Consider the following 12,783-nt stretch of genomic DNA (forward strand, 5'->3'; position numbering starts at 1 on the left):
TCTCTCTCTGCCCCTCATTGCCACTCTCTCTCTCAAAATAAATAAATAAACTTAAAATAAATTTTAAAAAAAGAATGCTCTGGATACTATAAGCTGTATGATAGTATCGCCATATCAGATGGTTGAAAATGGGGTGCTAGGACAGAAGGGTCTTCGAAATACAGAACCTGGTCAACTCCATGCCCGTGTGTAGTTAATGACAAAGTGACAAATGACCAGATAGACGTGTCAGAATACCGGCAGCTTTAATGAGAAGATAAAGCGCCACTATTATGCCAGCAGGTTGTGATGTTAATTTCCAGGTGTTAAGCCTGTTTCCAATCTAGGTCTCTGTTTTAGGGGTCAGTTTATTATTAAATTCTCGTGTTTGTGTCAAAACACAGAACAGTAAAAGTTCGCCATCTAACATAGTTTTGAGATGCTGGTTAATAATGTCACTGATGAGATGGACGCTTTCTAAAATGCCATTGTACTGTCTTGTTTTCTGGCTTTCCAAAGCGCAGCATATTATATCTCTGATAATAGTTTAAGGATGTGTGTGTGTGTGTGTGTGTGTGTGTGTGTGTGTATTGGCAAAAGATTGGAAATAAAATTAGCATAAAACTCTTTAAAAATAATTGCACCCTATTTTGTCTTTCAAGTACTTTTCCAGCTGGGAGATTTTGTAAAATTAATTGCAAGCTGCCTTTTTAGGCTCCCTCACAGCCTTTTTATTGAAATTGAAATTGTCTTCAAAAGATATGATTTAGGACTTCTAAGAAAGGCTTGCTATAATTTACTAGCACTAACACTAAAACGTCTTTGATTACAGGAGGTAATACAAGCCAGATCTACTGATAAAATATGGAAAGCTAGCAAAGTAGGAAAAACTTGTAAAATTTTTCAAACCAGGTGCATATGTTCGATGATTCTTTTCTTATCTCAGGAAAGATAAAGGATAGCTAGATATTCCAAGTAATTCATATTTTCTCAAGGATTGTTTTTGAATGTTTATTTATTTAGAGAGAGAGGACAAGCAAGGGGAGGGGGCAGAGAGAGGGGGAGACAGAGAATGTGAAGCAGGCTCCAGACTCCGAGCTGTCAGCGCAGAGCCTGACATGGGGCTCCATCTCACAAACCGTGAGATCGTGACCTGAGCCGAAATGAAGAGTCAGACCCTTCACCCACTGAGCCACCCAGGCATTCCTTCACAGGGATTTTAAATCCACAGTTTCAAGTAAGAACCAAATTAATCTCTCAGATTAATTTCTGTATCTTTGGTATCTAGCTCAGTGCCTCCAGCTTTCTCTGGAGGTTGACTTCTGCCCAAGCAAGTTCACATGGTATTTCTTAATACAGCCAAAGCAAGTTTCTACATTTAGAACAGGAGAAGTCCCAACCTGACAACCATCACTGGTTGTCTGCTTGGGTACTGGTTGGTGGGTGTGTTCGCTTAGAAAACCAAATTACAGATCCGAAGGCTGCCGGGCGGGGACAGGATTAGAACAAAGGGAACGAGATTGAATGTTATTTAAGGGATATTTCTGTCGTTATGGTTTCCTGGTGAATTGCCATCCAGTCTTTTATTGCTATTTCTGTATTGTTTGTTATTGTTTGTTTAATTCTGTTTTTAAAATGCTCATTAGATTAGAGCATTCTCTTCCTAGTTAATACTTGAGAATCAAGGGTGCTACAAAAATTGTTTTCCCGTTGCTTGTTATGTGCAAGGTACTGTGCAACATTTTGGGGTGGAGATAAAATGGTTCAAGAGAATCTTTATCAAGAGGTTTGCCATCTAATAAGATTGGTCTGTAATGACCATGTCTTACTCCTCCAACCCCCTTTAAAATGTTCCTGTCAGTTACTAACAGCATCTGTTATTACTCCTGTTACCTCAAAATGGAGCTTCCGCACGTGGTTATTTTGTGTTCTATTTTAGGGTGAATATCCTTCCTTGCATCTTTTAATCACATTAGTGAGCTGTCTTCTAATTAATGCCCAACAGAGGTTATTTCACAGAGGGCTCACGCAAATGGTAATTCTCCCCCGTGACTACACCTCTAGTCTACCCGAGACCAATAAACTTCCAAGTAGATCAGACTCTCCGAGTCCTGGTCAGTTTCCTGTAGTTTTGCATTTACAGTTCTCTAATATTTATTTTAAAACCTCTCTATCTTCTGCTTCTATTGTATTGCTGAGAACCCCAAAGGAACAATTAAGCACCTGTTGTACACTAGGGGGAAACTGATATCAATCACAGATTAAATTATGCTCGGATATGTCATTTCAGAAGTCAAGGTAAAGTAGAATACATTTAAAAATGTTTTTGTCAGAAATTGCCAAGTGGACAACGTTTTGATAGTTGCAAGGAATAAAGTGTCTTTTTCTAAAAGATCAAAGAATGAAGGAATGTTATATTTAGATACTGTGATATAGTAGTGATTCGAATGTTAATACTGTAAGGGCGCCTGAGTGGCTCAGTGGGTTAAGTGTCCGACTCTGGATTTCCGCTCATGTCATGATCTCGCAGTTCACAAGATTGAGCCCCACATCGGGCTCTGTGCTGAAAGCACAGAGGCTCCATGGAATTCTCTCTCTCCGTCTCTCTGACCCTCCCCTACCTCTCTCAAAACAAATAAATAAACATTTTAAATAAGAATGTTATTAATATATATTTGTTTTTAATATGCATTATGATTTCACCTCCAATATCTTTTTAAAGTGTGTGTGCATGTGTGCGTGTGTGCGTGTGTGCGTGTGTGTGTGTGTGTGTGTGTGTGTGTGTGTATGGTTTGCAATGTCTTGGCTACTCAAATTTAGAACCAGAGTGTGTTAGAGTCAAAAAGGGATTTTGGAGGTCATTTGATCCAAAGGACTCCTTTACAGATGGGTAAACGAAGACCCATAAAAGAGGTGACTTATGCAAATCATATGTATGCCTTCAACTATGCTGTCTATCTTTCCCTCTTCCACACTTACACCCTAGCACTGAGCTCTATTTTTTCTAATTTTTCAATTTAAATTTTTTTAAGTTTATATTTTGAGAGCAAGAGAGAGTGCAAGTGAGCAGGGGAGGGGCAGAGAAACAGGAAGAGAAAGAGAGCATCCCAAGCAGGCTCCACACTGTCAGCGCAGAGCCTGATTCAGGACTCGAACCCATGAACCGTGAGATCATGAGCTGAGTCAAAACCAAGAGTCGGCTACTTAACCAACTGAGCCACCCAGGCGCCCCCTCTATTTTAACTTTTTAACAAAAATGGGAGAAACAGATTAGTATATGCATGGGAGGGATTCTCTCTAAACTCAAGAATTTCATTCATCAAAAATTGCTAAAATCCTGCCACAGTACCATGTGGATTACTTTGTTCTTTTTAGCAACCGCAGATACTGCTGCTGGATTTATTTCTACATATAAACACTTTACTAAGAAAGTGTTTGATGTATGGCCTTTCATTAATTCAAAGCAAAGAAAGTAAAGATGTGCCCTAGGGACACTGAGTGCTCTTTGTGGAAGGAAATATTCATGATTTTCAGAAATTTTGGGTAGTTTGAGGATGATGTTTTAGAAGTATACATACTCTAGTTGATAGATTTAAAAATTTTTTAATGTTCACTTATTTTTGAGAGAGAGAGAGAGACAGAACCAGAACATGACCGGGGAATGGTCAGAGAGAGAGGGAGACACAGAATAGGAAGCAGGCTCCAGGCTCTGAGCTGTCAGCACAGAGTCCATGCGGGGCTCGAACCCACGAACTGGGAGAGCATGACCTGAGCCAAAGTTGGCCGCCTAGCCGACTGAGCCACCCAGGGGTCCCAACTAGTTGATAGATTTAAATGTACTCATTATGCTTAAGAGTTATTCATTTACTGTAGAAGTATACTTCATTAAAATTGAAAGTAGAATTTCACCAGCCCTCAGAATATTGGGGAAATGGTTTCCTAGGATTTCATATAGGATATTTTAATAGTTGACAAAAATTGGCTAACATGAATTACACATAGATCACACTTAGAATAAGATCCAAAGCACTTTCCATGACCTGTAAGAATTTACATGATCGGCTCCCTAACCTCATCTCTCAGTTTCTTCTTTGCTCACTCTTCTCAAGTCACGCTTGATCTCTGCTGTTCTCAAAACGTACCAGTCTTCCAAATAGCAAATTTTGCATTGCTTTTTCCTCTGCCTGAAATCTATTCCTCCAGAAGCCTACCTGATGTGCTCCCTTACCTCACAGAAGTCTTCATTCGGTCATAACCGCATCAAAGTGGCTGTCCTTGACCACTGACCTTTCGAGCTGCAAAATTCCGGGTCGTGGGCGGCGGTCATGTGCTGCATATTTGGCAGCTCTACACACTACCCCTCCCCCTGGCCCCCAGTTGAGGCAAACAAAAATGTCTCCAGACACTTCTGAAGGTACCCTGAGGGGCAAAATAGCCCCTAATCTGACCCCTTACCCTGCTTTATTTTTCATCGTAGCACTTATATTATATTGCATTATTTTATAGTTCTAAGTCACGATATATGTTATTTCCTTATTTATTGTCATTAGAATGTGAGCCCTCAGACAGCAGGACTTTCTTTTGTTGGTGGTGACATTCCCAATTCCCAGAACTAAAGCTGGTACAGTTTTAAAGTAACATGTCAAATAGAGGAGCACCTGGGTGGCTCAGCTGGTTAAGTGTCCGACTTTGGCTCAGGTCGTGATCTCACGGTTCTAGAGTTCGAGCCCCACTAACAGCACAGAGCCGGCTTCAGATCCTCTGTCTCCCTCTGTCTCTGCCCCTCCCTGCTCTCCCTCTCTCTCAAAAATAAATAAACATTAAGACTTTTTAAAAATAAAGTAACATATCAAATAAATTAGCCGCACGATATATTTTCTTGAACAGTGCTGTGGTCATCTTGAGTCATTTCTCTATTGAGATTGTATCCTTTTATTACAATAATTAAATTGACATATGAAATTTAGTAGAGACCTAAGGGATAAGAAGGAATGCTATAGGCGTTTGAAATTGCTGGTGAATGTTGCATTTTCTTTAGTTAAAAAAAATATGCCCAAGTGATTACAACACTCGGGACAGTAGCCCTCTTTCCCAGTAAATTAACTTTTGGTCATTCATTCATCAGTCCCCCCTGCCCTTCCTTTCTTTGAGAGAGAGAGAGAGAGAGAGCATGAGCTGGGGAGAGGGCAGAGGGGGAGAGAGAATCTCAAGCAGACTCCTTGCTCAGCACAGAGCCCCACATGGGACTCAATCCCACAACCCTGGGATCATGCTGTGAGCAGAAATCATGTGTTGGACGCTCAACCCACTGAGCCACCGAGGCACCTCAGTTTTTTTCACATTTTTAATAGTTTCAGACTAAGCAGCATCAGCACGTAAGATATATACTCCGTTAGAATTGTCCTAGCACAAAGATAAAAAGATTATTTATAGAATCATGGTAAATATTTGCATTACTTAGGATTGCATTTATTTGTATGAACTCAATATTTGTCTTGGATTAATGTTTGTTTACATTAACTCTTGAAAAAAACATGGCACTGGAGAGGATAGCTGAATTTCAGGTGCACTTTGTACGTAATATAATTGGCATCGATTCATAAAATATTCTACTGGGCTTATGGAAGAAGGAAGGGCATAAAACATCTAAGTAGGTACCCTAGAAATTGTGTTTTATTGGTATAGTCTATGAATTTTTTTTAAGTCCTGTCATCTTCATGATTTAAAAATAAGTTTATTAGACAACTATGCTTTGTTAATATTAGGGATGCTATTTGTAAGTGAAGCTACTTAGACACTGTTTAAAATACAAGAAACATCATGTAAACCCGTGCCCTTTCAGTTAAAAGTTGCATTTCCCTTTTAAACAACCTTAGATACCAAATGGTAAGAAGAGCAAACACTGTATTTAAGCAAGCTTGTGAACCGAGTCTCTAATGAAGAAAAACACTCTGCTCATAGAAAACTACTCTCCAAGACTGATTTCCTTCTCCTAAATTTTCTTCTTTTCCGCCTGCTCTCCCTTTGTTCAAAGATCTCAACAGCAACGGATTCATCTGTGACTATGAACTTCACGAACTTTTCAAGGAAGCCAACATGCCGTTACCGGGATATAAAGTGAGAGAAATAATTCAAAAACTCATGCTGGATGGTGACAGGAATAAAGATGGGAAGATAAGTTTTGATGAATTTGTTGACGTAAGTATGTGAAAATCCCCCATTATTCGGAGTAATGATTGTTCTTTTGTCTAGCAGGCAGATAAAAAGTCCTATCAAGTCCCTAAGTATATCGTATTCCTCTTGTTACAACTCGTACAATTTCTCTCACCCCACCTAATGTAGTTGCTTCTTTTAGCCATTGGAATATCTTAACAAACCAATCGAGAAAAAGAGCGCTGACAGAATCAAAGGCAGAACTTGCGACTCGCTGTGAAATGTGAACCATTTCGTTTGGAGCATCATTACAGGGCATTTTTCAAGGTGCTACGTGCCATCCTTGAGATGCTCTGTCTCCTGTGGTAAACAGCATGCTCCCAAATCTTAACACTACCCCCTGACTCATAGTCTTGGAAGCTTCCTGAGTTGAACTTTCTGATTAAAAAGATGTTTGCTTCTCTTGCTCTAGGTAGTAGTATTTAACTGTACCATCTTCTCTAGGATGATAATTTGGCTAATTAAAAGTTAGAGGCGTATCTTTTTAGTCCCAGTGGAAGAGGCATTTAAAATTTTCATCATCTTCGCTGGTATCATCACATACTACTCAAGGTTGGGGGCTGACTTACGTCTTCCTCTCCCAAGCACCTGGTTGATACAGTTCTATACTCAGTGCTTGGAGGGTGTGTGCGTAGCTCTTTTGATTGAAGCGTGATACGTTAGTTGCTCGTGGGGGAGGTTACTGAGGCCGCTTTCCGTCCATATTCATTGGCAGAGTACTTGAGATGTATATGAAAGAATAGCGGTTGCCTCTTCCCTCAATTAAGAACGCAATTAAGATTTTATTGGTTTTATTTATTATGAATTTAAGGCTGAGTTTGACTAGAACTAATTAGGCATTCCTTTTACTGTATCGAAAGCAGGTAATTAGTGCCTCCTATTTATCACAAACTTCCTAGCACTCTTATCCTCCTTTACCAGCCGAGGCTCACTACGGCCAGTGAAATTCTGGTATGTTCTGTCCCATTAGAATGAACTCCTTTAGAACACTGTAAGAGTTCCAGAAGCAAATTGACTAGGTAATGACGTCTACGGAGCTGATACATTTTGTGGGGGTTGCGACTGTTATAAAAATGTAGACATGTGTCATAATTATAATGGTGTTGTTCATGCCGTCTTCTTTTGACATACTGATTTCTTCCCCACTGTTTTTGTCCTCAGTTATTGCCAAAGCCTTTTGTTTTGAATTCTGTGTTCAATAGTAAGTTGCAGTTGGCTTGTAATATGAGCACTTGCATGTCCTCTGATGTAGAATGTGCCGTCCTGGTGACTGCATGTTGAATTGTGAATTTCAAGCAGCTTCGAGCAGTAGTTAACTATGATTGGTTATTTTTATTTTATTCACTGCTCAGAATTTTGATCTCCTAGAAGGATCAGACCTAAATCATTATGATTTGCAGTGTGCCAGCATTATCAAGGAGAAAATTATGGAAGTATCTTTGAGAAAAATGACCTCAGGGAAATATTTAATTTTGTATGTTTTGAAATGTTGCAGATTTTGCACAGCTGTTTGAGACTTTTAAGTGAGGAGCTTTAATTACCTTACTATAATCTTTTTAAAATTTTTTTATGTTCTTTATTTATTTTTGAGAGACAGAGAGAGATAGCATGAGCAGGGGAGGGTTAGAGAGACAGGGGGACACAGAATCCGAGGCAAGCTCCAGGCTCTGAGCTAGCTGTCAGCACAGAGCCCGACGCGGGGCTCAAACCCACAAACTGTGAGATCATGACCCGAGCCAAAGCCGGACGCTTAATCAACTGAGCCACCCAGGCGTCCCACTATAGTCTTAAAAAAGTAAATGATATGCATAATAATTCCAGCATCAGTAGGCACTTTTTAAAAATATTGATGAGGACATTTTAGGTAATTATGTACATTTTAAAATTGGAAGAAATCGATATGCTTCAACTCCTTCATTTTTCAAATTAAAAATAAAAGCCTGGATTCCTGAAGAAAGGAAGTAGCTTCCCCAACATTACACAGGGGACCAATGGCTTTTTCCAGTTACCTCCTTTCTATTGAAGAAATTTTGAATATGAAGGACAGTAAAATGTCTTGCCTAAAGTTTCCAAATGATACCAGCACAACCGTACTGAAAGATTGATGTCTAACCGAATGTCTCTCCATTTCCATCTGCTTTGTTGCCAATGAGACGTCTTAAAAATTGTCAAAATATGGGTAGATCTTAGTTATCCATGAAAAAGGAAGTCAGTTATTCCTGGCAGGTATTAACATAAAGAGGTAGAAATAAACACATTCGTGCATCTTAGGTTTTTTTTTTTAATTTAAATTACTGCATAAAAGGTATTAATTGCAAACCAGCCTACAGATAAAATCAGTTTATGTTAATTTCAGAAAAGAAGTATATATGCTTCAGAGAAGAAAAAAAAAATATATATATAGGTAGGAAAGAGTCCCTAGGTCATATGTAACTTCAAACATTCAAGTTAAGTTTAATGCTCTGATATTGTTTTTTCTAAGTATTTCAAAACTAAATTACTCCATTCTTATACCTACAAGGTTATAGTGGGGTTTCCCCCTGCATCTTTAAAAAGATATGGTATGGCAGTTTCTTTCAGCAGAAATGTCTGCATTACACTCTTATTTTCACAGTCAGAAACTTGGTCTTGCATAATGCTAATAAGTTGTTGATCTGGTTTAGGACTTTTGCTAATAGCACCAACCTCCTCCGATTAAATAACTTAACCTAAGTACTTAGAACAGTGCCAAGCAGGGGCACCTGGGTGGCTCAGTCGGTTGAGCGTCCAACTTTGGCTCAGGTCATGATCTCATGGGTTTGTGGGTTTGAGCCCCGCGTCGGGCTCTGTGCTGGCAGCTAGCTCAGAGCCTGGAGCCTGCTTCAGATTCTGTATCTCCCTCTCTCTCTGACCCTCCCCTGCTCGCGCTGTCTCTCTCTGTCTCTCAAAAATAAATGAAAAAAACATTTAAAAATTAAAAAAAAAAAAGAACAGTGCCAAGCATAGAGGAAATGTTATGTAGGTATTAGTTGCTAGGGGTAGTATGTGTATTTAAAAAAAAAAAAAGCGGTGTTCTTTTCCTATTATTACTAGGTTCAGGCTTACAACAGATTCCAACCCTCCACCCCCACCCCAAAAAAAGGAAAAACTCAAACGTATTACTTTGGAAACAAACACTTTGGAAGCAAGCTTCAAACCCTGGAAGCCAGTCAATCTTTTGCAATTCTTTCTGAAATCTTTTCTTCTGCTTAAGTCATTATGTCTCTGGATTGCTTTCGTCTGACCACTCACTAGTCCTGCACTGAGCTCGAAAGGTGACGAAACTTTAAAAAAGAAGGAGACGCATCTATATAATCCATAAGAGACCAGCAAAGACGGATAGAAGCAGAGCGGGGAGCCTGTACCCGGAGCTTGTGCCCGTCCCTCCTCCGCAAGGGAAAACAGCACGAAACAGTGAGCTCATTAGTGTCACAACAGGCAGCTTTGAAAAGATTCATTGAGAAGAGTTCGGCACAGTAGTTGGCCTTGTGTTATCTCCGATTTCAGAGATTCTTGTTAAAACAAGCCGGAGCTTCTAGTCAAATAGTGTTACCATCCGAGCAATGTCTTCACTAAAGTAGAAAAGAGAAATGTGAATTCTCCTGCCTTGGATCAATTTAAGATCCATACATCTTCAATTATCCCTTTACAATTTTTTATTTTACTCTGAGGCACAGAGGAAAATACTGTGAACCTGAACATTTGAGCTTGGCTGGAATAATTTATTTAAAAATATTTAGAAACGGGAGGTCATATAACCATTGTAAGGCAATTAAAAATTAACTACTCTAATTGCAACTTCGCTTTCATTCCCAAGCATGAGCTTAACTAGAGCTACGGAACTGGAACTAATTGCATTAGGATATTAGAAAGCAGGCATTTTTTTAACTTCTTATTTATATTATTCCTCTTTTCCATGATGTGTACAAATTTGGATTTATTTTTCAGCTGAAATTGTGATCGTGGAAATCAGTCTAATGCTTATTTAAGATTTTTTTCTTATTTGAGAGACAGCACGAGTGGGAGAGTGGGGCAGAGGGAGAGAGAATCTTAGGCAGGCTCCATGCTCGGCACGGGGCTCGATCCCACAACCCTGAGATCCCACAACCTGAGCCCAAATAAAGAGTTGGACACTCAAATTGACTGAGCCACCCAGGTGCCCCTCAACCTTGTAGAAGCAGATGATCCTTGAGGCAAAAATAGTTATAATAAAAAAAATAACTCTTCGAAGCTTATTTCTGAGGCAGTAACATTTTGGATTTGGATGTTTTCTTTTCATGTCAGTGATTTATGGTATGTCAGTCATGAGGAAAAGCACACACTTCAGATTTTAATTTACTAGTGTTTTCCTAAACGAAGTAGAGTTTAGAATGAGGTAGAATAGTGAATATTGTTTTTTAAAACTTTCTTAATGTTTATTTTTGAGAGAGACAGAGAGAGACAGAGAGAGAGAGCAGGAGAGAAGAGAGAGAGGGAGACACAGAACCCGAAGCAGGCTCCAGGCTCCAGCCTGATGTGGGGCTCAAACCCACGAACCATGAGATCATGACCTGAGCTCACCTCAGACACTTAACCGACTGAGCCACCCAGGCACCCCAAATATTGTGTTTTTACTGAGCAGATATATTGTTATCAAAGGGGAGCTGTGGGGACAGAATGCATCACCATGAAGATGGCTACATTCGCTGGTCACCATGTTGCTATATGATCTTGGCTTGGACATTGAGGTAAATGAAATTAAAGTTGGATTTAAAAAATTAGCTTGTACATAAAAATACTTTCAATAATTCAGAAATTACCCAGAGTGCAGGAGTAGTCAGCTGTACACTATTGGTACTTAACAGGAGTCAGCATAATGGCCAGAAAGGAGGAAAAGTAATTTTGTTGGCTGTGTTTGTCAGTGTGTGTCTATATACATAGACATAAGCACACGTGCCTACTCATTCTAAAATTCTACCTCAAGACGGTGCCTGATTGGCTCAGTCGGTAGAACATGCAGCTCTTGATCTTAGGATTGTGAGTTGGAACCCCATGTTGTGTATAGAGATTTCCTAAAAATAAAATCTTTTAAAAAAGTAAAAACAGGAGCGCCTGGATGCCTCAGTCGGTTAGGCGTGTGACTCTTGATTTCGGCTCAGGTCATGATCTCGCGGTTCATGAGATCGAGCCCCATGTCAGGTTCTGTGCTGGCAGCATGGAGCCTGCTTGGGGTTCTCTCTCTCCCTCTGCCGCTCTCCCCCACTAGTTCACTATCTCTTTTCCAAAATAAATACATAAGCACTTAAAAATAAATGAATACGTAGAACTATACAGATCTTCCTTTAGAAGGTCCATTCATTCAATCAGGTGGTTAGGGTAGGGTGTGAAATTCGCTTTGTCACTCCCTGCTCTTGTAATAATTAGAGTGTACACGTTAATTTTGTTACCCATGCTCCTTATTTTGAAGAGAAGCTGGATTTTATAAAGGCTCAAACATGACAATCACTGAAAAGCTCCTTTTTGTGTGTGTTCCTCTCCATAGTCATCTCTCTGCTGCCAACTGACTGCATTCCTTCAGCTTATTACTCTGTAAATTTTGATTCAACAGGCCCTTACCATTTTATCCAGAAAAGGTGGGTGGGTGGGTTTTTTTTTTTTTTGGTTGAGTCCTAAAAATGTCCTTTTTCTTTACACTAAGAATTGTGGTTAAAGAAGGGAGATCCCTCAGGCTTTTCTCTCCAGGGAACGAACAAAGGCTCACTTCTTGGTAGAAAATGAGCAGATCTACCTGTGCCTTTGAACCACACTAGTTTTCGGCTTAAAGCGGATCCGATGCATGCGGCACTTACCGTTTTTCACGAGTGTGTGCGATTGACTCTCTGGCTTCACGTTCAGTGGCGTCTCACAAACTCAAGGCCGGTTTTCCGCGGCCTTTAACCCTCCACACCTGTGTGGGACAACGCAGGTGATCGCAGGAAACAAGAAGAGGGGTGGGCTCATCCTTGTGCCTAATTGAAAACAATTCGTGAATTAACGCTGTATTTTCATTAATAGATTTTCCAAGAGGTGAAAAGCAGTGATATTGCCAAAACCTTCCGCAAGGCAATCAACAGGAAAGAAGGGATTTGTGCTCTGGGAGGCACGTCAGAGCTTTCCAGTGAAGGAACACAGCATTCTTACTCAGGTAAGTAATGATTTCACCTGCATTCGGTTAACGCAGCGAGCTAAGTGGGATGCGTGCTATAATGTCAAGGAGGGGCTCTAAAAAAAATTGCCTCTTACTTAAGAATATAGTAGAAACCCTTTGTGGCATACCTTTGGACTTGGGACTAATACTTGCCATAAAGGCATCATAACTATTTATTATGTCTCCATTCGCTTGCAAGAGAGATTATAAAATAGGTGCAATGATATGCTTTATTGTAGTAGAGCTCTATAGCAATAAAGGTAATAATTTTTAAAGAAATTGGTAACTAACTTCTCTAAGGCTCGATTCTTTTTATTAATTGTATACCTCGTAACAGCCATGTTGTACTCAAGCGTGTGGGTTTCCGAAGAGGAAGAGCCCATGTTTGTGACACATTAACATCCAGC

General features: G+C 39.8%; 1 protein-coding gene across 3 annotated transcripts in view; it reads left to right on the forward strand.

Moving 5' to 3' along the window:
* PLS3 (plastin 3) overlaps window positions 1–12,783 on the forward strand; it is a 92,413-nt gene that overhangs the window by 54,528 nt on the left and 25,102 nt on the right. For all 3 annotated transcript variants that reach the window (XM_029929829.1, XM_029929831.1, XM_029929830.1), the window contains exons 4-5: window positions 6,014–6,177; window positions 12,244–12,373. In XM_029929829.1, the coding sequence (XP_029785689.1) occupies window positions 6,014–6,177; window positions 12,244–12,373 (294 nt within the window). The remainder of the gene's footprint in view (window positions 1–6,013; window positions 6,178–12,243; window positions 12,374–12,783) is intronic.

This window comes from Suricata suricatta, chromosome X (assembly GCF_006229205.1).
Source record: "Suricata suricatta isolate VVHF042 chromosome X, meerkat_22Aug2017_6uvM2_HiC, whole genome shotgun sequence".
Taxonomy (NCBI): Eukaryota; Metazoa; Chordata; class Mammalia; order Carnivora; family Herpestidae; genus Suricata; species Suricata suricatta.